This window comes from Lissotriton helveticus, chromosome 12, assembly GCF_964261635.1.
Source record: "Lissotriton helveticus chromosome 12, aLisHel1.1, whole genome shotgun sequence".
NCBI classification, from domain to species: domain Eukaryota; kingdom Metazoa; phylum Chordata; class Amphibia; order Caudata; family Salamandridae; genus Lissotriton; species Lissotriton helveticus.
This window is the reverse complement of record NC_136073.1, coordinates 744,546,219-744,574,114: the sequence shown is the minus strand read 5'-3', so window position 1 is coordinate 744,574,114 and position 27,896 is coordinate 744,546,219. Positions and strand designations below refer to the sequence as shown.

General features: G+C 43.6%; 1 protein-coding gene across 1 annotated transcript in view; it reads right to left on the bottom strand.

Moving 5' to 3' along the window:
- The window catches only part of LOC144798120 (intelectin-1b-like), a 113,272-nt gene that overhangs the window by 30,640 nt on the left and 54,736 nt on the right, over positions 1-27,896 (bottom strand). Inside the window, exons 7-8 of the mRNA XM_078668878.1 lie at positions 18,278-18,381; positions 6,479-6,691 (exon numbers count right to left, since the gene is read on the bottom strand). Coding sequence (XP_078525004.1) covers positions 6,479-6,691; positions 18,278-18,381 — 317 coding nt within the window. The remainder of the gene's footprint in view (positions 1-6,478; positions 6,692-18,277; positions 18,382-27,896) is intronic.

Sequence of the window (27,896 nt, the reverse complement as noted above, 5' to 3'; positions counted from 1 at the left end):
TTGTAGTCGTGCCGAAATCTCAGGAGTCAAATTTGTCACAAATCTATTTACAAATAATCGTATTCCTCCCTCGCTAGCGAGGTCCTGACCACTGAAATCAATAAAAGTTCCCTCGAATCTAGTAAAGAAATCAGAGACACTTTCGTCTTTCTTTTGCTTACAAGCAGTCAATTTATCCCAATCAACCTTTCGCGGAGGAATCAAAGTATGCATATAAGCTATAATCTTCGCTGGAAGGGCAACTATTTCAGCCTTCGGCTTATCCCCCGGCTTACGGTCTTGATCCCATGCCTTAAGCTCGTCCCAGGTACCCCCCAACTCGGCCGCGTGGGGAGTATCATGGACTTGCCGCCATATATCTACAGGAACCAACAATCCGAAAAACAACTCGATGTCTGCTAAAGTCATGACAGCGGAAGACGCTGCCTCTGTTAATTCCTTATAGTAGGCAGTGGGATTCTTGCGGGGGTCAGGGAGTTGGGCTTTCAAAGCCAACACTTCACTTCGTTTCCATGGTGTGTACACCCATTGTTCTTGGAACCTGGCTTCTACTCTGTTCCGGGTTACTATATTTTGATCATTGCGCAGCTCGGGTATCTCGGGATGATAAATGGGGTGCACCTCCCTCATGGGGTGCTGAGAGCCCAACTCAGGGAACCTTGACAATAGTCTGCCCCGGTAACTCACCAGGGTGTCAACATTCTTGTACACTTCTTCTGGGCTTAGTTCGAATCTATGGACACGGTCCTTAATGTCATACAGGATCTTCGGGGCCAATCCTTTTTCCCCAAAACACTGTTCCCAGATTTCAATAAGAAATCGGGACATGTGTCGCAGGGCAGTCTGTTGCATCACTGGCTCAAAATCTTTCATAGTACTCCATATATCAGGCAAGGTATATATATCTCTGCACATCCATCTAACTGCTTGGTCTGCTATTGCTTCCTTCTCTCCATAGCCCACCGACCCTCTCGTAAATAACCGTCTGATGTGTGAGCCCTCTGGGTCCCCCATCGGGGCTCGATTCCTGTTTTCGGGGGTTGTGCTGGCTGACTGGGAGGTCCCTTTGGGGCTAGGCTTTGTTAATACCATCGGGGAGACACCCGCTGCCCCAAGGGGCTGCCGTGTGTCCGGGATCAGAGTGGCTAAGTTCCTAACAGAGGAAGCAACGGTGCTTGGCGCATCTGCGGGAGCCCGGGGCGGGGCTTCCCCTGAGCCGGCGCTACAGGGGCTGTGGGTGCCAAGAGAGGCACCGCCGGATATATACGCTGTGGAGCATATGGCGGAGGGGGGCGAACATCCAATAAGTCTTCTATCTCGTCTTCAGCTTCCGTACGGGCAACATAACTCTTGTCTACCTGTAGCCGAAATTGTCTATCTAGATATTCAATGTTCTGCTCAGTCTCGTTTTTGTCATGCGCAATTGCCTTCTGAGTAATTGTCTGTCCTTGCTTAATCTTTACTAATTTCTCGGCCCTCATTCTCCTGCGAGTGGCCTCTTTCTGCCATGTTCTCAGGGTATCGAACAGGGACTGTCTGCTGCGTTTCGCAAACAGACGTTCCTGCAAATAATTGATCTTTTTCTCATCAAAAGACCCTGTTAAAGGCCACTGCAATTCTACATTATCCTTGGTGTACTTATGCCATATACGATTAAACACCAAAGGTCCAATCCCGTGTTTGCAGTACATGTCATGACTGGGAGTACCTTCCGGAGGGGCTGGCTGACTCTCATCTAATCTAGTGCTATTTCGGCTGGTACAGCCAAAACATAGTTTACTGAAGCACAGCATTATCTTACTATATGCTAATTGTAGCTGTGGAAGGAAAAAGACAAGTTATTATTTACAATACTCTCGCTTACATGGCCATGTCCAATATTCACTCAAACACTCATTCATACACTAGGAGTCATATGACAATTCTGAACACATGCAAACATAGACAGAACACAGACAGAATACGGACAGAACGAACCAATACGAACCAATGCTAGCCCAAATCAAAAGAAACGGAGCCCGTCGACTCCCGTCTGTGGAGAACCGGTATATTCCATAGTTTCAAAGCAAAGAACCAAAGATCAAAAACAGCCCCACCATAAGGGCTGCCTAGAGAAAGCCACACAGGTTTTCAAAACCACAGACCGACCTACCGACCATCCGATAGCCTTCTTGGTTCACCTCCCGGACTATGCTGGCTTAGTCCGCTTTTTCAAGCACCGCTCCAGATCTGTCCGAGTGCTACCCAAGCATGACCGTCGGCATTTCAGAGGGCAGTCCGGCCAGGTGTGAACTCTTCACAAGTCACACTTAGGCATCTGAGTCATATCTCTATCAAAGAACCAAAATAGAGGTGTCCGCCCGTGCAGTCTCACTACTGCCCCGTCAGACCCCCTTCAAAAATACCGAGATCTCCGTGGTCTACGACCACCAAATTCCAAACCAAATTGCAAGAGGATATCCGACATGAAACAAGACAAAACACTCACCTGGTGCACTTAGGTCTGATTGCAAATTTCTCCACTGCCAAATCGATCTGTTCTTCCGGGTTTCACCCGTAGGACTCCGGCGTGGGGCCACTAGCAGCCAAGGATTCTCCCGATCGGAAAAGCGGAGCAACCCTTTTTCTTTGGTCAGTCCACCCCCCAACCGAGGATACCCCTCGTAATGTCCCGTTATTTTCCAGATACGGAGGGACGACCCAAACGCGGAGTCCCGGCGGAGTCGCCAACTGAAGTATCTGAACACACCAACCCCCAAAGGACTATATTTACAATTACAAAATATTACTCATCAATAATCAGTCGATTGGCAGTGTAGAAAGTTCAATCGTTTATTAGCCAAAATACTCTGCCAGAGGAGCTCCCAGCGACCTCACACCCCGAGGTCCGCCGAGAAGACTGCTGGCACATAATCAGAACAGCACACATATACTATCACATTTTGCAACCGTTACCTAAGATGGAAAAGTACAAGTTGGTACAGGAGGTGGCAAAGGATATGACCATATATGGAACACAAAGCATCTATCTAAGCTCAGTATAGCAAGGTCACGCTGGTCGACTCCCTTCTGGTAGTTTCGGTGAGAGTCCGCTCGGCGCCTGCAAGAATGTGCTTATCTGGCCGGCCCCCTCCTATAACCTTGACAGGCCCAAAACCAGAAGCAGCTGAGTGCCGCATATGTTAAGCTATTTCTCATGAGAACGGGGAAACATGAAACCCCAGAGCCATGGAAGATTTCAAAAGAGCATTACAGGCCGACTAGGCCACAAAGATGGCGCCGGTCCTGCTAAGTAGCGCTAACCTATTTACAAGCAGAAGTTAGAGTACGATTTTCATAAGGGAGGACAAAAGTGTAATCAAAAAGGTATCTTTATGCCATAGGGGCGTAAGTAGCATGCTAATTAGATACATCACGCTGAACACTAACTAAGAGTATGCAATCTATGTCCCCGTGAGAGACCTAATTGAGTTTCTATTCCTCACATTCGCAGATAATGTTCAAGGAGTTGGGCTCCACTCGACCAGTACATAGGACATTGGTGAGCAAAAGAACGATAGATTTAACCCAGATCTCTAGACTAGGGGTGAATGTATGATGTATTCAGCATTCCGTCCTTCATTTGTATGCATAGCACTTTTCACCCTAAGTGGGATGGGTATGCCCAAAGTGGCTCCCTTGCTCACTGTGCCACTGGATTCGAGCTAGCCTGGCTGATGATGGGGGAGGACTTGTCTTGGCAGTTCGGTCTGGACTGTTCCCATGAGGCACAGGGTCAAGACTGGTTTGCATATGGCTAAGTCTAAACTGGGGTGGCATGGTGAGCAACAGAATGATGGATTTAAACCAGATCTCTTGACTGGGGGTGAATGTTTTGATTTGTTCTGCATTCCGTCCATCAATTGTGTGTCTTTTGGCTTGCTCACTATGCCACTGGATTCAAGCTAACCTGGCTGATGAAGGGTAATATCCAGAAACCTTTCCTAGGATGCTTGTTTCTGGTCCAGGGAGGACCTGGCTTGGCAGTTCGGTCTGGACTGTTCCCATGGGGAACAGGGTCAAGACAGATTTGCATATGGCTGGGTCTAAACTGGGGTGGCATGGTGAGCAAAAGAACAATGCATTTAACCCATATCTCTTGACTGGGGGTGAATGTATGATTTATTCAGCATTCTGTCTATCATTTATTTGCACAGCATTGGAAAGGGTGGTGGGCCTGTGTTTGGGTGGTTGCCGTTCCTCCCACACATAGCCGCCGATCCATCAGCTCTCCTTTGCAGAATCATTTAGGGTGAATCAATTTTCCATCATAAGGAAAAACTTTGTTTTGCATAGAACTCTCACAGCTGGGGAACATTTCACAGTGGTTTCTAGATTTTTCTAACAATACATTTACCTTAATTTTGAGTTCTACGACTTAGAAAACATGAATGAAATGAACTGACTGGTAATACACTTTGTGTCCTATGTGTGAGGTAAAACATGGTCGTCAAAGCCTACCATTCCGTTTTACTCAGGCCAGTGCTTAGTTTATAAAAAAATATTTGCGGGGCAGGGGGGTCTTATCAGGAGGCCAGTGAGCTTGCACCACACATTGCCCCTTACTATGCTGCGAATGATAGTAACAACACAACTGCTAACCATCACACTCCTATATGTGTAACATTTCGGACTATTTCAGGCCCTCAAAGCTGTAAGAATGGTTTGGGCAGCAGATAATGGTCATTTTTATTGTATATTGAATTCATTATTAACTGTTGTTGTGCTCATCTCTAAAGTAGGCAGACATCTCCACCATGTGGCAGACTATCAGAAGCGCCTGTGTTGAAAATTAAGTGCCGGTGCTGAGCACCAGAAACCACCAGCTCAAATTAAGCGCTGACTCGGGTGAACATTAAAGTTATTAGTTGCCTACTGATCTGTGAATAATCTGGAACATTCTGGCACCTGTACTGTTTTTATTGATAAACTCTATTGTATTTTGAGAGTCGAAAATGTTACTAACAAATTTAATTAAAGCGAAACCAAGCTAAATGGGGTTTAAAATTGCCCTGGAAAATACAGGGTCCAGCATTCCTTGATCATTTCTGCACCTGATTCTCCAAGTATGCAAACAAGAAATAGTGATTATGTTATATCCTTTTTGTACCTTATGTGTGTTACAGCCTTAAGCTGTAGTTCTGTTCTCTCTGTCCATTCTTGGTGACATCAGGTAGAATGTTCAGGGGTTGCCTAGTTGCTTGGTCGTTAGATTCTCTGGTGATTTGAAGAGGGTTGGTGGAGCGGTTGGAGACTGATGAGGATCTGCATTGATGTCCTTTTGCTGTGTAGCTATTCTACAATAAAACTGGACTGAATTCATCATACTGTCACAGCATTTTCACTACAATTTGTGGCGACGATCTAGCTACACAGCCACATTCAGGACCCTGCGTTCATCTGTTCGTATCTCCTTTAGGACATCAAGATCTTCCCCACATGCGGTAAGACTGTTCTTTTATTTTGCTCTGCGAATCACACCGCATTGTTCAAGCATCGGGCGTCAGATCAGTCTGATCACATTGTTACCTCCTCACAAACACCCGACACAGGCTTATTATTACAAACTCCCGTCACAGAAAAATACTCATTTTAATCCTCACCCGTTATTGACTCTTCTCCGAGTGTCTTCAGGGAGGTGCTACGCCATTTTTCCGCATCATGAGATCCACTTCTCCAACGTACAACGTTCAGGCCTAACTTTACCGAGCATGTGCAACAGTTGGTCTCTGAATATGCGCAACAGTAGGCCTCATCTCGCCTGACCTGCCTGTCCTCTGCGCTCCAATCGCAACGCCGTATTCGTTGCTTAGCAACCTCTCAAGCTCCCGTCTAAGGCAGTTTTCAGGACGTCTGTAATCTTTTCTCTTCGAAAGAAGCCTATAACTGTATTTTAAGCCGATCACAATGATCGGCACGTCAATTTCTACTATAAACTTTTATTTTTGCTTCTCAAGTGTCTCATTTGACTTTGCTTACAGCTTAAAAAAACTGCACATCATCTCTCAGCATTTATTTGTTTTCACGATGATTTGCACACCTGTTTTGTGCGGATTATTAAACGGTGATTCGCACACCAGTCTTAATTTTACTTGCTTTCATGGTGATTTGCACACCTGCTTTTTGCGGATAATTAAACGGTGATTCGCACACCATTTTCTTATATTTAGTGCGAATGAATTTATGGTGATTCGCCCACCAATTCTTTTATTTTCCTCCTTTTAAATTTTACCTTCTGGCTTTCTATACTCTATTTTTAATACTTTGTCCTCATTTTTTTCCTATCTCTTTATTATACACTATCATCTACTATTTTCTTTCCTCTATTCACTAGCTTTCTCAGGCCATGCAATCTGTAACACCTCCTCCCTCTTTTCTTGAATTCCCTGGTGAACCTCCCATTCGGTGGGAGGTATGGTCTGATGCTTTTCAAACTTACCTCGGTGCCATTGGTGCTTCCAGATTTAGTAATGAACGTAAGAAATTCCTCATACTTCATTCCTTGGGTTTTGAGGGTAGGTCTATTTTTAGGCATCTTCCTGAAATTAATCATCCCCCAGAAGATGATGTTGACGTCTACCAAGACACCATCTTGTAGCTCAAAACAACGTTTGATAAACAACCTAGCTTGATGGTTCTCCGCCACAAGTTTCTAAAGAGACAACAGTGTGAAAGCGAGGATGTTGATTCCTATATTTCTGCCTTACGTATGCTAGCCTCTGTCTTTCAATTTGACATGTTCACGGACCAATTGATCAGGGATCAATTTGTATGCCACTGCAGAGACAAACAAATTTGAAAAAAGTTGTTGTCTTTGGCTAATTCTTCGTTAACTGTAGGAGCTGGAAGTTAAGTCCGTTGATTCTGTCAATATTGTTGCCGAAAATAACAAGAGCAGAATTTCTGCACCTCAACAAGGTTCTTCAAAAAACAGTTTCTCAAAGAATACCAGTATGGGTAAAGGTGGTTCAGCCTTTAGGTCAGAATTCCAAAATGTCAAGCAAATGTGTTACCGTTGTGGGAACCCACCTCATCAAAAAGGGGGAAGGTGTCTTGGAGCCAATGCGATCTGCAATTATTGTAAAAAAACAGGGCATTTCGAAAAAGTTTGCTTGAAAAAGAAAAATTGTAGAAGAACTGTTGCATGCGTATTAGAATCAGATCAGGAATCTGATTTCGATGTAGTTTCAGTAGTTGTTGATGCTCATGATGTTATCTCCAATGTGCATGATTTCCCTGAATGCGTTGATCCTATTGTTGAGATTTGTGTAGGAGGTAAACCTCTGAATCTTCTCGTTGATCCAGGGGCTAGATAATTACCATGTTAATACAAAAATTGTTCCATGAGACTTGGGGTGATAGAGCTCTCCAACCTCCTGATCGCTCTCCTGTCTCATATGAGGGTCGTAAAATTTATCTTTCTTCACCTTATGTGTGTTACAGCCTTAGACTGTAGTTCTGTTCTCTCTGTTCCATTCTTGGTGACATCAGGTAGAATGTCCAGGGGTTGCCTAGTTGCTTGGTCATTAGATTCTCTGGTGATTTGAAGAGGGTTGGTGGAGCGGTTGGAGACTGATGAGGATCTGCATTGATGTCCTTTTGCTGTGTAGCTATTCTACAATAAAACTGGACTGAATTCATCAAACTGTCACAGCATTTTCACTACAGATTATTTTGCTGGAACAGACTTTTCCTCCTATGTATCGCAAGGTAGTTCCATTACTGAATTGTTTGACATCGGAAGGTTCTTAATATTACCGTTTAGCGAATTGCACAGGCAAAAATCCAGGGCGAACACTATTTGCCTAGAATCTGCAATTTTAAATCAGCTGCAAACACCATTTGTGGATTTTTTCAGTAAGGACATTGGGGTAAGGTGAGTTTCTTAGGAAAAAGTGGTCTTCATACTGAGGCAAGTCAATGGGGAGATTTCCTAAACCCTTCTGCAGAATTCTCAGATTCATCCACAATTTTCCTGCCAGAAAGGTCACGTATTTGAGAAACAAAAATTTCCCATGGCTGAGCAATGGTGGAAAACGTAAATTTTGCTTCTGATTGGTGAAGCAAAACCTTTTGCAAGAAAACTGTAAACTCCTCCAGGCAATGAGTAAATGCTGTAGCTGAGTTCCATATTTTAGCTGCAAAGTACTGCTGTTCCGAAACTAACTGATGATGGAAGAACAGCTGAACAAATAACACATTTACCCCACTCACAGATCTGGGTTAAATACATCATTTTTTAGCACGCCACGTCATTCCAGTTTAGACCTAGCCATATGCAAATCAATCTTAGCCCTGCTACCTGATTTGCATATGGCTAGGTCCAAACCGGGGTGGAGTAGTGAGCAAAAGAATGATGGATTTCTTGACTGGGGGTGAATGTTTGATTTTTTTTCAGCATTCTGTCTCTCATTTGTTGCCTCAGCAGTTTTCACCCTAAGCGGGAGGAGAATGCCCAGACGTGGGTCCCTTACTCACTGTGCCACTGGATTCAAGCTGGTCTGGCTGATGAGGGGTGATACCCAGAAACTGGTCCCAGGCTGCCTGTTTCTTGTCCAGGGAGGACCTGGTTTGGCAGTTTGGGCTGGACTGCCCTCCTGAGGAGCAGGGTCCAAACTGGGGTGGCGAGAGTGACGAAAAGAACAATGGATTTAACTCAGGTCTCTTGAGTGGGGGTGAATGTTTGAGTTATTGATATTTCCGTCTATCATTTGTTGTCACAGTATTACAGTTCCGGCAGCTATTCTCAAACTAGAACAGAATGCATGACTCAGTTTCCAAGCCATTTTCCAAATAAGCAGGTTCATACCAGGTCACATACTCGGATACAAGCACTGCAGTGTCACCCATGACCTTCAGTGCTAAAGTATGCCCTTCAAGAGAGATTGCCCACCCAGACCTAAACCACTGTTCACAATCTTGATCCTACTGGGTCCTCTGTAGATCTCCTACATGATCCTACACCAAAGGCTGTCTCCGAGTGATGCATTTTTGTATTTTGCATTTCCTCAGGGATAGGAGAGGGATGTAGATCATTTTCTTCATTTGTGGGAAAAAGTCTGCACAAAGCAGATAGCTGTGTTGTTCTACCTTTTATCGTTTGCCTCTCCAATTTGTATGTTTTTGCTAGAGCCCTTGACATCCTGGAGACATCTTGCGGTGTTCCATTCGTATTTTATTACTCCCCTTACATAGTACTAGACTCTTCTCTAATGGGAGTACACCCAAAAGGTACCTGTAGTATCCGCGCTCTCGCCTTGGATCGGGTGTGGAATGTTGAGAGGAGGCGAGAGCACAAGGGAGCGTGAGGGGAGTGGCAGATGCACGTGATAGGGGAGGAGGTAGTTGGTCTGACTGGCGGTTGTTCATGATGCTGGTCCTTTATTTGGAAATATAAACCATTAATACTAACCATTGTTTCCTATGAGTACTCGGCAGTACCACACCATTCGCTCCTGCTCTCTGTGAAGGCAATGGGTAGACTGATGACCGATGACAGTATTTTGGTGCATTATGAGCACATCACTGCTTCTTACCTATGGCCTTGAGGGTGGAGTGCTGTTTCTTGATAAAAATCTATTTAGTGACTCCATTTCTTTATTCTCCACTCTGCTTCTTGAGCGTGTGCTACGTTAGGTTTACTTGTTGAGTTTGTCTATTTGGGAATCCATGTTCCACGTGGATGTTGTCTATGAAGATGGTGATTGAAGGTTCCATGCTTGATGGTAAGACCTGTTTGACTTCACTCATCCTTGAGCCACAGAGAATTAGTAGCTGCCTAGCAGCATGTGCGATTCACACCCTGACGGATCACTTCTGATAAGCAACAGCGACTGGGAGGAACACTCCTAATTTTTGATGGAAAAAATGGCTTTATTTTGGCTGCCTCCCCCTGAAATTGCCTCTGCTTCAATAGAAGTCATTGAAGTAAATACATTACCCTGATTATTTTTTTTTTTAAATCTCCCGCCTTCCTCTTGAGATGTTGGCATGCATGTTTATTATGACCCAAAACCACAGCCTTTAAAATAATTCGGGGACTTGGATGATGCCAACCTCCTGTCCCTTGCTGTCACCTCTCCAACCTGCCAGATGCTGAGACCCAACCACTGCTCATCTACACTGTGTAGGACACATGTGACACATAAGGATGATGATAGCATTGAAGAGCCCTATCCACTTTTCCAAAACTAGCCTCTAGTGGGTGATCACCATGAGGGAATTGTTCTATGCCAGCACTGGACAAGGTTGGGAAATGATTCATTAAAGGTGACCTACCAAGAGCAAATGAGAATCTGTAGCAGGACTGAATGTAGATTCTTCAACATGTTTCATGGGATTAATTAGCAAATCTTTGGGGGAACCAACCAGAGACCTGGAACCACTAATGAAATGTGATTCCCCTTAAGTCATATGCTATAAGTATTTATTTATTTAGTTATTTATTTAAAGAGTTTTATGTAGCGCTGCTAGACCCGAAGGTATCAGAGCGCTTTACATGAGAATCAACAATGTAACAGAAAAAGTTCAACAATTACACAATACATTAAAAAAAATAGGCAATACAATTAGGAGAAGAGAGAAAGGATAGAGAAAAGTAGTGGAGGGGCAGGGGAGGTGAGAAAGGGAGGATAAGGGAAGAGACAATAAGGAGAGACGAAAAAGAAGTCTGCCTAAAGACAAACTGGGTAGGTGACGACCAAGGAGTAAATCCACGGCCCATCTTCCCTATAGCTAAACCAGGTAGCTCCATCGGGCATCAGACAAAATAGTTCAGTCTCAATACATTGAGAGGGGAGAGAAGGAGAGACATAGATAGTGGAAGGATGCAGGAGGAGACGGCAGGAGAGACGAAAGGAAGTGCAACAATGTGGTTCAAGAATATAACAGAAAAAGAACAACAGTTACACATTACAACAAACAATCAGCAATGCATTAGGAGAGGAGAAAAAGGAGAGAAAAAAGTAGTGAGGGGTAGGGGAGGTGAGAAAGTGAGGATAAGGGAAGAGACAACCTTAGAGACGAAAGGAAGTCTGTCTAAAAACCGACTGGGTAGGTGACGACCAAGGAGGGAATCCACGGCCCATCTCCCCTATAGCTAAACCAGGTAGCTCCATTGGGCATCAGACAAAATAGTTCGGTCTCAAGTGTTGAGGGAAGAGGTTCACAGAAAAACAGGGTGGGGACAAAGGGCAGGGGCAGGTGAGGGCAGAGGACGGAAGCTGGAAAGAGTAGGAGCGGAGAGGGGAGAGGGTTGAGAGAAGGGAGAGGGGGAAGATAAGGTCAGGAGAGACGCGGGAGTGTTTGCCCGAAGTCCGGCTGGGTAGGTGATAGTCAAAGTAGGGAGTACAAAGTCAATCTCCCCTATAGCTCGTGAGATAGTACCACCGGGCATCATACAAAAGTAGCTAGGTCTCTTCTGTCGAGGGAAGTAAGCAGGGAAAAGGACCAGGTGGGTGACCTTTCTGCCATGGTTGCGTTGTTTAGGTGCCTCCCGGCGTATACCAGAATTGTGCTGGGTCATGGAGACTCTTTATATTGTTGTGTCTTTGTATTGTTGCACCCCTCCTTCTTGTTGCTGTTAACCTGGCGGCATCCTGTAGTCCGATTTTAAGATGATTGCCTCCTGTGCCCCCCTGTGTGACCTGTGGAGCCTTACCTCCTTTTGGTGTCTCTAGGGTCCTGGTTGGATGTGTTGCGGCGGGGCCCGGCAGCCTGTTATCTCCCCTCCTTTGGTATTGCTGGGTGTCTGGCAGTTTTGGGCCTCAGCAGGTTTATGGTCTCGGTTGAGCAGTGTGGAGCCACGTCCCAAGCCCTGGGGCACTGGCATCCGACCGACTGCACAGGCGGTAGCTCCCTGATCAACATTTAAAACAGGGCTGCCACAGATATGGGGGTGATTTTCGCGCATTTGAGTGGCGCACAGCAAGCAGCAGTGTCAGCTGATCCCTCAGCCGAGAGCAAGATCCTCAGAAAGGGCTCGGCAGCAGGGAGGGCCACTAGTCTAACTCGCGGACCCCTCCCCCACTGGCCGCATTCGTACCTCACCAATAGTACAGGCAGGCAGTTTCTTCGTCGAGGCGAGACTATATACACTCATTATTCCCCGATACATCCCATCGCGCTGTTTAAGGTCTATGGACACTGGGTTGGTTCTTCCTCCCAGGATGAAAAGGGTCAGTTGGGGAGGGAAACGCTTTTCATTCCTAGCAGCCAAATTATGGAACTCCTTCCCCGTCTCACTGCGACTTCAGCCCTCATGTACCATCTTCAGGAAAGGCATTAAAACCAGGCTCTTTATGCAAAGCTAATCATAGTGCGACTACCAGATCACTCTAACTAGCGCCAAGACACCTTGACATAAGTGCGCTCTATAAACTACCCTCAGTCAGTCAGTCATACTATATAGACTGACAATACAGCCCTCATATACCACCCATGGGGAAGCTAAGATTATGACTCTGATCCCCTAGACGGATGTATGATGGTACGACGCGTACCGTCACAACGCATTCCTTTACAACGCGTTCCTTACAACGCAAGTCGTTACCACGACTTGCGTTGGGGGCGCGGATTTCGAATAGTATAATTTACTATTCTAACACCAGTCCCCGTGGACACTAGGGAAGGTGTTGGAATAGTAAATATACTATTTTTAATCCTCTAGCGCCCTCCAGCGCAAGTCGTGGTCACGACTTGCGTTGTAACGGACGCGTTGTAAAGGCCACGTGGAGTAAAATCCGCGTGGTAAAGGATGTTTCCCCCCCCTAGACTCACAACCAACTGCTTTCCACACTAGACTAAAATTTCAGAAAACATAACAAACTCTCTCTTTAGAGAATTCGTTTTACTATCAATACATTTTTTCACTATCCTTCAAGCACCTGCGTAGTGATCACAATACAATGTATTGTATTTTGTTTCAGTATTTATATAGCTCTTACTACCCCTGTGTGGGGCGCTGAAGCGCTTGGCTACATGAGCAGCACATTACACTGTCTAGAGTATGCGGCAGAAAAGGAGATATTTTTGTTTTGATCCTATGTGAGAGGTGTTTCCATGTTGTGTGTGAGGTACGATTATTCGGTTGTGGAACACAGCAAGTAGCAGTGTGTTGCATGATGAAGTGTGAGAGACAGACTTGCAGTTTTGTGGTTTCCAGCATTCTTGCAGCTTTGACAGCTCTGTACGCCCCTTTACGGTTTTTCATATGATATAGTCTGCTTAGCTGGTTACTACACTGAGTTGTCCAATCTGAGATTTTGTAACACTGAAACATGCTCTCAGTCCCATTCTGACACACTCTTGGTGGAATCCATGAACGAAGAAACTATTCTCAAAGACTAATGCCTACCTTTTGTCACAATATTGATTCTTCTTTCTAACTCACTTAAGCACGACCAGTCACACACACCATACTGACTTTCAGTCCATGACTTTTCTCAAGTCACTCTCCACTGTAAATATACTTGATCTCTTGACTTTACATTACTGTCTACTCCCATCTTTTTTCCTTTCCAACAAAAGATTGCCTTAAAACCAGGAGGGAATAAATATCAAACATTTGCAATGCAATAGGTCTTGCCTTTGGGACCTTATACGCTTTTAGCTATGAAGCACATTATCCTGGGAATTCTTTGAGGTTGTAAACCAAATGATACAGAGAAACATCTTTTTGCATAGGGAAGGTTTCCATTACAGATCAGGGTACCCAATGTTTGCAGTATAAGATCCAAGATGAGGTATGTCTCTATTGATCAGTGATAGTCCAAGTTATAAACAAACGTTTACCTACACATTGAGAATAGTGTTAATGGGATTAATTCCCATGATCAGATGTTCTTATTTGATAAATTGAATAAAATGTGTATCGCGTTTCCCTGAAAATTCTGCATGTGTACATAGCTAGAATCAAATCTCGGAATGCATAGCACTCGTCCCTCACATGTTTGTTACTGGGAACTGTGTCTGGCACTTGTGGAAGGAGAAATGTTAGAACTCTCCTTCACCTGCACTAGTTATTATACTAGTCCTCAGTGTTCCTACTGTGGTGTGAGAAATCTATGTTTCACTACACTGAAAGGCACACCCTCCTTAAAATAAATAGCAGGAAAAGTGCTATCAATGAATCCAGTCTGGACTATGCTCTCACATTTTTTCGAACTAGTCCAACTGACAGTTTTTGGGTACACAGTAGTTTTTTGGGTACACTTGTATATGGGAAGCAGACAATGCTAAAGAGCAAGACATATCTATCCACTGCATAAACCCAGAAAGGGAAACAAACTAGAAATTGAGCATACACTGCATTCAAGAGGCAAAGATGTCAAGTGAGAAAGTTTTGCCAGTGCATAAAACAAGTGAAGAAATAGGTCGAACACTTCAATGCACCTTATACATGTACAAAATGTTACTATCGGTTCTCTAATGAAACACATTGTAAGTTTAAACAAGTCCTCATGTTTCCCGCCAGTTGTCCTCATTGCTCCTAACACAGCACGGCCTGCGCTCTTAGCTACCTGCCAACCCTATTGCACCCTGCGCTCTCAGACCATCGCACTTTACATGACATCACAGCTAATTCTTAGTACCAAAGAAGTTTCTTCAGGTACTGGCAGCTGGGCATAGATGTTGGGGAGATTATGCCATTGACTCTCCTTTTTGAGAGGCTACTAGCCTAAATAAACACTGAGGTTGTACTGTAATTCTAGAATGCATCTACAGACCACTGACAAGTGCATTAGGCAGGCAAGTTTATTTATTTATTTTGCAGAGTTTCATATATCGCAAACTTGACCCGAATCGGGTATCAGAGCGCTTTAAATAGCACCAGTTACGTTACATGAAGACGGACACACATTCATTTTTGTTAGGCACGGGGAGAGTAAGGGACATATGTATCAACAAACTATTTTGCGATTCCTAAATAGCGATTTTTAAGGAATCGCTATTTAGGAATTGCAAAATGGTATGTATGAAGAAAATCGCTATTTTTTACCGATTCCTTAATCTTCCTTATTTGCGAATTCGCATTTTGCGAATTCGCAATTAAGGAATAATTTCCAATGCATTCCTATGGGCCAGGAGGCCCATAGGAATGATTGCGAAATAATTCTCAAATTGCGAATTCGCAATTTGCTAATCGCAATTTGAGAATTATTTCAAGGGTGCAGGGGTGTCTCAAAGACACCCTGCTGCACCCCTGAAATGTACATGTGTGTGCATATGGCGCACATACATGCCCTATGGGCATGTGAGTGCATCACATGCCACTTTAAAAAATGCCAAAATATGCATTTTTGGAAGAATTCGCAAGTTACCATCAACTACAAGTTGGTGGTAATTTGCGAATTCTTAATTATAATTCGCAACCCAAAAATGGTACATACATAGCATTTAAGGAATCGCAAAATTGCGATTCCTTAAATGCTATGGCAAAATAAGGAATCGCAAATATTTGCTATTCCTTATTTTGCGAATGTTACATACATACCAAAACATGCAAAAAGGCCGTTTGCGATTCGCAAAGGCCAAAATTCTGCGATTTTTAGCCTTTGCGATTCACAAACGGCTTGATACATATGGCCCTACGTGATTTGCCCAGAATCACAGGATATTTAGCGTCATTACCGAGACTCGAACCCAGATCCCCAGGTTAGAGGTCGAGCGCCCTAGCCGTTAGGCCAACTCCTGAGTTCCAAAAAGCATAGTGGCCTTGAAAGAATGTAAAATATGTGGAAGAGTACTTCAGCTAAGCTGCCAAAAAAATACGGCTGTCAGCATGACCCTTTTTGAATTTTGGAAAAAATAACTGATAAAAGTAGGAAATAGATTATACATGGCAAGATACAGGAACTTGAATTGTATGTGTTCGTAGTCTAGGCAGAAGAGCAGGAGAAACGTGTATATTTTTTTATATAACTGAGTATTATCAGCTAAATACTGGTGGATAAGAGATATCTGTGCAGAATCACCAGGACATTCCAAATTACATTACTGCATGAAATCTGTGCTTGGGAACCGAAATCAGTTGAAATTCAGAAGCAGGTGGCCTGAGGGTTATTGTGCTGCCTTTTCAAAACTCTCAAGCTGTTGCCGGGTCCCTGCTCTGCGATCAACTAATAACAGAGACACCATCACTAGGGTACCCTCTGGCAACTCACACGCTGCTGCGCGTGTTCACCTGTCTACCTGCCCTTGGCCTAAGATGAACACGACCCATCATTCTGTTACTTCCGCCGTGTGGTAGCTCAAGGGCCCCTGCCAGCACCTGAAATGCCGCCGCCCTGCCTCGGCCTGGCAATGAAAACTTAACACGTACCCCGCCACTGACCTGACCATGCCTTTGCCCTTTTCTAGCTGCTCACTGTCCGCTAACGGGGCCTTGTGCTCTTGTTCCTCCTCCAGGAGAGCAAGCGCTATGTGCCCGTGCCAGAGACGTAGCCACCGTGGTAGCCTTCTAAGGGATCCCCTTCTCCAGCAGCAGCGTGAAGAATAAGGCAGCCCACATGCGGTTGGGCGGTCAGTTTTGAGATCTACTTTCGATTGGGGGGAAGGGTTGTTTATCGTTGAGCCGATCTTTTTTGTTAAATAACCAATTGCAGACATTATTGATCAGTCCTGCCAGGGGGGCCCTTCTGGTACCGCCCACAGCTTGCTAATCAATACAGACGTGCAGTCTCATTGATTGCTTTTGCGTATGGAATTTAGATACAGTTTTCCAAATATTAAATATGGGTAGAGTCCAAAGACATGGAGAGAAAAGCAAGGTTGTTACTGACGATTATTAGTGGGAACCATAAAGCTGGTTCAGGCTCAGTGACAAGGACACAGAGGTGATACGAGGAGGAAATACATTCTCATCATGTGCTTTCCAAGGAAGCCTACGATCGGATAAAATAAAGACTGCCCCCTCCCCCTCCTTAGAACTCCATGTAGATAATGATTGGAATCCTTTATATATTCTTAACTCTAATCAGAGCTTTAAAATGGATGATAAAAGTGGCAGCAGGAAGGGGAGTTCTCTAAATGCAGCACGGCCCGTGTAATAAGGGTGTGGCTTAAACATGTAAACGCTTGCTTAATCTTCCCATGCCTAAAAAGCTCTTAAAAGCTGAGTAAGTAGTGCAAAATTACAGTACTCTGCAGCATCTCTCGTTGTGTAGACATATTGCAGAGAGATATAAACAACTTGTTGTTAAGGCCAGAAACCAACAGTGACTCAAAGCGTGAGAGCTGGTGCTCCAGCCAGAAAAATACTTACTCATTGAGAGAAGAGCTGTTGGAGCAAAGCTTGTGTCCCGCTGCAGCAGCCGCTGCTCACTCCCTCTGCAATGCTCCTTGGGAGTTAACTTTTGATAAAAGGTGTGACATGCACTAGCCATTAGCCATTTGCAGGCTATGATTTTTTTATGACACAGACTAAAACCAGTCCAAAGTGATGGGAGGAGTCAAACCCCACAAAGTACATACAACAGATCATCCTGCAGCGCATGCGCTGTAGGCTTGACCTAAAAAATTATGCCTTGCAGGTCTTTGCAGCAAAAGCATACTCACTGAGCTATTTTACTTTTTTGGTACTTGTGGCCTGTAGTCCAAATACAGATCTTTGCAACAGAAGCATTACTACCCTGAGCTCCTTACATAAAATAGAGATTTGTAACCTACACAATACATGTAACAAACTGTAACTGAGTTCTCAGTCCTGTGAGCTATTTAATAATTCAGAGCTATGGTTAGAAATGATAAGTCCACATGTGCATTGCCCACAAGCATTATCTTACCATGTGATACTCTGCAAGATAACTCTCTGGGGCATTAACTCACTGAGCTAATGTTATATGCAGGCTCTGTGGCTAGTTAATTAAAATAGAATAGCTTAGCTACCATTTTTCTATGTTTCCAATTTTCTTTGGTGTTAGTTTGTAGTCTGACTGCAATTGAACAAATGCTCATGGTTCCCTCCCCTTTACTCCACTCCCTTTAGGCCACAAATCCCTTACCCCAAATTAAGGGTTCTAGGATTAAATGTGTTCCATTTCCAACACTGGACTTTTCTACTCAGTTAACTCATACTGTCATAAACCAAACAGAATAATTCACCCGACCTTGAAAAAAACTGCAACCCTCTGCGAACCACACATTTTTGAAACTTTTGTGAGGTTAGGATTTAGAGGAAATTGATTTGATCAGATTTATGTTTGGAAACCCAACCGGATACAATCGCTTCTGTACGTACATGCTCAGTGTGACAGCCAGTTGCTTTGAATCCAGAGCAGAGGGCAAACGCAGCCTTCTCATGGCTAAACACGTGGAACCCAACAAAGCCTCCAATAGCCTCCTCTGTTGAGAAGTTAGGGAACAATGTGGTTAGACTGGATAATATTGCAGTAGAAAAAGCCCATGCTGCATTACTTACACGACCTTTATCACAATATAATCGCACTCGTCTCAACATGGGTTCTTTCCGTTTCTTTCAAAAAGACAATTGCACAGTTTTGATATTTTTTTATTTCCAAGCTTCTTAGTTCTTTCATTGAATGTATTGTAACTTTTCCGTATGAGTAGTGGGAGGTTGTGCCCTGTGCCCTTGTTGTGCCCTTGCCCCCGGTCTCTCACTATTCTGTCCTTGATTGTGCAGTACGATGTATTTTTGTATTTGTGTTGTTGTTTTGTATTGCTGCTGTGGTGTGTCATTGTTTTCATTAAACAAGGTCCTGTCAACACTTTCCTACCAGATAAAGCGCCTATGCAGGATCAGGGACGGTGTTAAACTTGGTTCACTGACACAACATTGATGTCACAAATATCGATGTAAAAAATATTTATGTAAAAATATAGACTACAAAAATATAGACTCCCTATCCTTAAACAGGTAAGTACAAAAATGGCGACTAAAAAATATCGATGTAAAAAATATTTATATATATATATATATTCACTGAAAAAACCATAGGTTATAGACCATATATAGTTAGGAATTAGCATTTACAAAACCTTGAAAATTCACTGAAAAAACCATAGGTTATAGACCATATATAGTTAGGAATTAGCATTTAAAAAACCTTATTTTACTCACACAAAACCATTGAAATTCCATATATAGTTAGTTGCACTAACTATATATTGCGCACCCGCAATCCACTGCTGATGATGTCACATATTACATCATTCATGACATGGTCAGTGACATCACTGATGACATCACTGATGACATCTCAAATGACATCACTGATGACATCACTGATGACAACATCCAGTGACTATGTTTCTGTAAAGTTAAAATATGTCTTACATATTGAAGAATGAGTGGATTTATAAGTGTCTGGACGAAGGATTTAGTAGGTGCATGACTGAATGTATGAGTGAGTGATTAAATGTGTCTCACTGAGTGCATGGGTTAGTGACTAAACTGTCTTAATTTGTGCATCATTATGTCTGTTGTTCTGTAAACTGCTGCATGTGTTGATCAGTAGCTATATGAGTAACTATATGGGTTATTGATTGATTGCCCAAGTATTTGCATGGGAGACTGAGTGTGTGTGTGGCTGGATGGGAGGTGTGTGACTCTGTACAGATCAATGTGTACTTGTATCAATGATTGTATAAGAGAGTAAGTATGTGTTAGTATATGGTTGAAAACGTAAGGTGCTCTATGTTTAACTGTATAGAGTAGAAAATGGAAGTGTGATTGATTCTTTACAGGACTGACTAGGTGTGTGAGTAACTCCATGGATGAGTGGCAGAGTGTGAGTGTCTGTATAGGTGTATGAGTGCATATGATTGTGTTGTAAACATGAGTGATTGTATGTATGAATGATTGTATGGGTGAATGAGTGAATGTGTGTGTAGACGTAGGAATCAGTGAGTACGTATGTAGTAACTAGTATTGGTGTGTCAATGGTTTCAAAAATTATACTCTGTTTTTAACACTGGGTGAAACAGAGGTTATATTAAAATGTGAGGAGATGCATTGTATTGTCACATGAATGATATCATCAGTGATGTGATCATTGATGTCAAGTGAGATGTCATCAGTGATGTCATTTGAGATGTCATCAGTGATGTCATCAGTGATGTCACTGACCATGTCATGAATGATGTAATATGTGACATCATCAGCAGTGGATTGCGGGTGCGCAATATATAGTTAGTGCAACTAACTATATATGGAATTTCAATGGTTTTGTGTGAGTAAAATAAGGTTTTTTAAATGCTAATTCCTAACTATATATGGTCTATAACCTATGGTTTTTTCAGTGAATTTTCAAGGTTTTGTAAATGCTAATTCCTAACTATATATGGTCTATAACCTATGGTTTTTTCAGTGAATTTCAATGGTTTTTTAATAGCAAATATCATAAGCTGTCGAATGTCAAGTACGTGGTAAGAATTTTTTTTTTCGTGTTTATGCACACTGATCTGCTTTGATTGCTGCCCCCCACCCCTCATTTCTATTAGGAGTACTCTCTCTTTGCAGATAGTGAAGGGTAGTTAACGCAGCCCTTTCCCCCTTTGTAATCCGTCGTGCCTGCTTCTCTCTCCATTTGATTGATTGTTCTCTTTGGTTCATTCTCTATTTACAAACAAGCACAGAGTCGCAATACTCTGTTTAGTCTTTGCAGATAGCGAAAAATCGTGTAAAAAAACAAAAGGAATCGAGCAAAATCAGTAGGCCACTAATGGGATCTCTTTTGACCTCGCTAAAATAGAAACATTAGGAACAACCTGTTGAAAATAGCAATGCGTATGTATATAAGCGGCGTTCATTTGTGTTCACAGTACCCCTTGTTGATTGTTTCAATCGAGCATTGAATTGTTCGAAGTTAATTCTCTTAACGATCTTCTCTACCTGCAAACGAGGAAGAATAGGAATATTCTATCTCCCTTTGCAGATAGTGAAGGGTAGGTAACGCAAGCCTTTAACACGTCGTACCTATTTCATTCCTCATTGATTGATTGATTGTCCGAACATTGACTGTTTGGGAATTAGTTCTTTTTGGAGGTATTCCCTGTTTGCAAATAAACGTAGGAAAATCTTTGCAAGTAGTGAAAGGGTACGTGATGCGGACCGTTCTCCCCCGTTGTAATCTGTCATGCCTATCTACTCCCCACTGATTGATGCACCTTTTTCACCCGGACCATTTACTAGAGATACGTCATCTGGCCCGACCAGAGAGCACCCCTAGTGAAAAGGACATATGCAATAATAACGAAGTGATCACTGTATCCTGTTAACAGAAACTTTACCATGAAACAACCTGGAAAGAAAAAAATAGGAAAACGAAAATCAGTAGGCCACTGATGAACATGAACTTTTATTAAACAACGAACAAAGAAACGATAACATAACGTAATGATAAAACCTATTAATGTCCTAGAAACAAGAAAACGTTAAAATATGCCAGTGGTGAGAGACCAGAAAAACAGTAAGAGAAACCAAATCACCCCTCGCTGTCCCACCGCCTGCCACGCCAAAAAAATCGATAGACTAGGGAAAATGCAAGTCAGTAGAACATCCACCCCCACTCTGGAAACTTCCAAGGTGGGGCAGGGTTCCGGCTACGCCCAGCCGGGAGCAGCCCATATAAGGCAGGTCCTGCTGCCACGCCTCGGCCAGGAGATCCTAACGTAGGGTGTAGCCGGAGGAGAGGCCGAGACCAGCGGGACCCGGCCAGGGGATTGCCTTTACAACGCTGAACAGTTGCAGGGGGGGGGAATGTCTCCTCGACCCTCCCCTCTCTCTCCCAGTCCGGCCGCGGTGGCCCTTGAGAGTTGCAGGTAGTCCCGCCACATGCTCTTCCGGTCCGACCACCAACGGTCGGGGGGCCGAGGCCGACGGGATCCGGCTGCAGCCGATAAACCAAGAAACCCGTTCATGGGGCCAGAGCCAGGGGCGTCCGGCCGACATCCACCGGAAGCCCGGCCCGAAGACGGACGGGACACTTCTTTCTTTTATAATGGCTGCGACAACACTGGAGGGGGATGTCTTGCACATGCCTCCGACCCCCCCCTCGTCCTCATCGCCTGGTCCGGCCATAACAAATCTCAAGCGAGACGCCGTGGGGTGCACTGGGAGGGAGAGACGGTGCGAACAGGCCTCTCCCGCCTCCCCAGGTGGAGGCTTCCCAGCTGCACCCTCAGCGCTCCAGGCGGTGGCATCCTAACAACTACAGTGCTGCACAGTTTCGGAACGACCTAGATAACGGTTCTTCCACTGTGGCCATGCTGCAACGTCTCGCCCGGCAGGGTGGAGCCCGTCCGCTCATGTGACCCCGCGATCGCCGGTAGCTGCCGAACTCTCAAAATGGCGGTCGACCTGGCAAGAGCGGGCCCAACATAAAGAAATGGCCCGGTCACTGGTTGACTCCACCACCGTAGTCCTCCACGACCTTGAAGATTCTAGAGGAGCCGCGGGAGTCTCCGACCCCCGATGGGGAATGACTGCCATGATCGCCCGTGGAGTGACGAAACTGTATCCGCGGGACGTCGGCGCTCCCATGCTGGCGCCAGCCTCACTTTGAATTACTACAATCCTGCAGACCTTACTTCCGGTGAAAGCACAGTGTGACCCGGTAGGAAAAATTATTGCACCCCCTCCCCTTTTTGACTGATAGTTCAAACCACCGATCCTTTCCTTTGCCCTTTTAACGGAACTTTGGACTGCCTCCCCCTCTTTTACATTTTCTAGAGAAAACAAAACATTAACCACTACATTAGCATAGCAGTTGACACCAGAACTGTTTTCAAATTGAAAACCAACAACATCTTCAACAGAATCCTTTTTGTTTCTGCTGTGACCCTGCTACAGCACAGGCATTGTCCCCAGCAGTAATTCTGCAATGCCGGTAAGAATAGCTGTGGTGCCTACTGGACTCACTCACCCCCGCGGCGCCCCACGCCGTTTTTTGCTGGGCGGCAACTTACTAGACATCACTTTCGTGCCATCTAGATTTCAGCGCGTTCTGCTGCCTTGGAACTATTCGCACAACAGACCGCTACTGACAAGAATATTTCATTATTGGTGCTGTCAATTTCAATAAATCTATTGGATAATTAAAAAGAAATTGCCACGGTCTCTTCGTTGTTTAAATGTTTTTACTGTTTTTGTTTTGTTGTATATATTTATATGTTATTAAAGTTTTATATTCCTACTACTTTGTTGGAGTGCTATATATTTTTAATGTGACACATAATTGTAAAAACTTTGATGTACAAAGAGTCATTCCTGGAATCTTCCGCTTCAGGCTCGGTCCCCTCCCCAATCACAATACAGGATGGTTTTCAGATAGTAGGAACGCGTGTGCTGTGACGGATCACATCGGGTGTGGGCCTTGATCTACTATAACTCCTTTGAAGAGGGGTGATTCTTTACAGCTGGGGCCATAAACTACATCTGCAGGGCTAGCTGATAGCCTAGGACCGGCCTGGACATTCGGACACAGAGGAAGAGGAGTGTCAGAGGGTGCGGTAGTGAATAGGGCGAAAGGGAGGTGTCGGGCGGGCACAGAGTGTGATTCTCAGGGAAGAGCAGCGCAGATGGGGGAAGGTTTATTGCCCATGCATAAGACAGAGAGCGGTGGTGACCAGTGCCTGGGGGAGATGCTTACGAGGGTGAGGAGCCATGCTACGAATCGACAGCGTGCAGAGAGTGGGTCTGGTCAAGACATCTAAAATGGCTGCCGTGCACGACAAAAGTGTGGCATTTCAAAAAAGGCAAGATGGCGCAGACAATGTTTTTCAACACTTCCTCATTTCCTTCGAATCGAACGTTAACAGACGTTGGGGCATATTACCAAAGTTAAGCGATATTTATCGCTAACGATGCTTACCAACCAATTTTTTACCACTAAGCATCGTCAGAAATTATCGAAGATAAACCTTACTATTATCAAGGTTTATCGCAAATGCGATAATAAACGGCCGCAATGCATGAATATCGCTAAAAACTCAGCGATATTCATGCATTACCGAGCTAATACTCTTAGCCATGTTATCCACCTCCCATTGGATAACATGGCTAAGAACTGCTCAGGGCAGGTGTTACTTTTTGGAGATATTCGCGCTTAGCGCGAATATCTCCAAAAGTTGGTAATAGGAGATAGATATCTTGCATGTTGTAATGCAAGTTATTGTGGTATATGGAACTCATACCATAATCTCTCAGGAAAGCAGAAACTGATCCTTTTGGGACCGCCTAAAAAGGCCTAGGGGGTGAGGAGTACTCTACTTTGCCCCCTTTTCACGTTCCGAACTATTTTATTTTACTCTCTTCTGTAATTACACAAAATACCAGCGATAAGATGCATCGGAGACACACAGTGAGAGAAAGGAGGCCGGAGATGAAGAAGACATGTCAAATACACATTGGAGATAATATAGTGGCAGAAGGGAAGTAAATATGAGTAAACTTACCATGTAACATAAAAATGTTGCACTCTATACTATAAGTCTCATTTTATACTACAATCACTTCGCTACAACCTCATAAATTAAAAATAAAAATAAATAATGTCTCAAACAATTTTTGATTTCTAAATATAAATTTATTCTTCAGAATTTTCTAAATTTGAAACAACTAGTAACATGTCCTCATCAGTAATTTCCTCTTCAATCATCTCATCTGGAATCTCCTCATTAAAAGTCTGCAATGATGATTCTTGTAACTCTATGGTCTCCAAACACTCGATAAATTCGCCATCAAGAGATTGATCAAAAAAATCATTCAAGTCATCTCCTCCTTCTGACAATATTTCATTATTGGTGCTGTCCATTTCAATCAATGTAGTGGAATCATTCAAGTCATCTCCTCGTGACAATATTTCATTATTGGTGCTCTCAATTTCAATCAATGTAGTGGAATCATTCAAGTCATCTCCTCCTTGTGACAATATTTCATTATTGGTGCTGTCCATTTCAATCAATCTAATGGAATCATACAAGCCATCTCCTCCTTGTGACAATATTTCATTATTGGTGCTCTCAATTTCAATCAATGTAGTGGAATCATTCAAGTCATCTCCTTGTGACAATATTTCATTCTTGGTGCTGTCCATTTCAATCAATCTAATGGAATCATACAAGTCATGTCCTCCTTGTGACAATATTTCATTATTGGTGCTCTCAATTTCAATCAATGTAGTGGACAATTCAAAAGAAATTGCCACGGTCTCTTCATTGTGAGCCATTTTATTTTGAAATTGCTTGCTGTAAATTGCAGAAAAAAATAATCACTTTCATTTATCGTTTTTAGTAATACATAATATAAAACTAACTTCATCAAGTATTTAGTATAACAGAAGGACTGCAAATAAATAACAGAAAACATTTTTCAAATTATCTTCAAGTGTACAACATAGTTCCCCTTACAAATTAACAACTCACCTTTTTAAAAGTAGCAGAAGTGTTAGTACTGTGTAAATCAAACACCAGAAATTCACCACCAAAAATTCCTCACAAATGTACCTCAGACAGTAGTATCACAAAATGGCTGTGGTTTCCTCTCATTTGACATATATACATAACCAATTAACTTTCATCACACACAAATACAAAACCAAAGTAACATTTTAATTGGTTCTAAATTTCAACACTTTCAAATGTGTTTTCCCCATGCAATTTTCCATAGGACATTTACATACGTCTACAGCCTGAATGGCTGAACGGAATTACACCAAACTTGGCAAAATGGTACATCAAACCTAAGAGGTCAGGAAGGATCTACTATGCCCCCTTATGGTCATTTCCCCCTTCGCTTTGGCCTCCTCTTGTCTCTCAATCCTACCGAGGGACAAGATGGCGGCCGCTACGGACTGTTTGGAATGTTGACAGACGCCGGAGAACCAATCAGCTTCGCAAAGCTCCGTAACGCGAAAAGTACGCGAAGCGGAGCGCTGTTACAGATATATATCTTTTTTTCAACGTTAATTTCTCAAAATCCACTGGAGCACATATATTGAGACCTAGCAAAGGCACATCGGGCTACTAGTCCCTAATATTTTGCCAAGTTTCGTGCAAATCCATTCAGCCGTTCGATTATTATTATTTTGTTTTTTTTTTGCCCCGCGGGGCCCTTTTAAAACCTCCACATCAAACCTAGGGGGTCAGCGAGGATCTACTATGCCCCCTTATAGTTATTTCCCCCTTTGTTTTGACCTCCTCTTGTCTCTCGATCCTACCGAGAGACAAGATGGCGGCCGCTACGGACTGTTTGGAATGTTGACAGACGCCGGAGAACCAATCAGCTTCGCTTCACAAAGCTCCGTTGCGCGAAAAGTCCGCGAACCAGAGCGCTAACCGGTCCGCTGTTACAGATATATATCTTTTTTTAAACGTTAATTTCTCAAAATCCACTGGAGCACATATATTGAGACCTACAAAAGGCACATCGGGCTACCAGTCCCTACAATTTTGCCAAGTTTCGTGCAAATCCATTCAGCCGTTCGGGCTAAAAGTGAGGCCAACCGCCCTATGGAAAACTCAATGTTAAAAACACGTTTTGGGACCCCCCTTTTTTCTCGGCCCCCACTGGACGAACCCCCCCCAAATTTTCAAGGGCTGCTCAGAAACAAAATGTGCCATTTTCCTGAAAATTTCAGCCGATTCCGTCCACAAACGCCAAAGTTATTAGACATAGAATTTTCAAAAAACCCATAGAGAAAAAATCCTAACTATATATACCTACTGGCGACCGCCAGTAGGTAATATATATATATATATTTATATATATATATATATATTCAAAAACAAGGATTCCTCCGTCAGAGGATATCGTGGAGTCGCGGGAAAATCCAATTGAAATCCACCAGGTTTACTACAAGTTCGTTTTATTTATAATCCATTGTGTCAAAAGACAAGGCAAAAACCAACGCGTTTCGACAGCCTCCGCTGTCTTGGTCACGGTTAGTTTGAAAACCAGTGTTGCCACAACTTATACACTTAGTTCAGTTCGAATTCGCATCCATTGGAAGGGGAAGGTGGTGCTCCTCCTATCACGGTAAAGGGCGATTATTAATTTGTAGGTGTCTCAGTCCGACGCGTTTCGAAGGAGAAGGGGCCGCAGCAGGAGAAACTTCTTTTCCACTTGCAAAGCACGCACTGCTAATGAGAACAAACAGCGTGCAGAACGGACTTTTGCCTTACTTAAAGGAAATTAATTTTGCTTACTGAAGAAATTGCATGAGGCAATGAAACGCGTTGGGAAGCTTTAAAAATGAACTGGGGCTGTGATCGTGTTTAGTGCAATAATAAAAGGAATGTTTCCTATCCTTGCAGAGTGGCGTTCTCATGATCCGGGGCACTTTTGGATGATTTATATGCGGCAGGCTCCGAGCCGCAGAGAATGCACCGCCTAAAAGCCAGGTCTAACAGGCTGTCAATGGAGCAGCCTGCCAGTGCTAAGGATTGCCGAAAGAAAACATGAAAGCAGCCCTGGAACCCACTGGAGGGCTATGAACTTTTAAGAAAGATGGGTTAAAAACATTGTGGACATTAAAACCGGACCCGAGTGAAAAGGGTTTTGAATCAGTACTTCTAAGTCCAGCAAGCAGTTTGTAACAGAAAAATCGTGCATTGTGGGTAAAAAACACAAACTATAAAATTGTTTGAAGTACTGCACCGGGTTTTTGCTGTGTCTCCCCATTTCCCCTGAAGAAATTGCATGAGGCAATGAAACGCGTTGGGAAGCTTTAAAAATGAACTGGGGCTGTGATCGTGTTTAGTGCAATAATAAAAGGAATGTTTCCTATCCTTGCAGAGTGGCGTTCTCATGATCCGGGGCACTTTTGGATGATTTATATGCGGCAGGCTCCGAGCCGCAGAGAATGCACCGCCTAAAAGCCAGGTCTAACAGGCTGTCA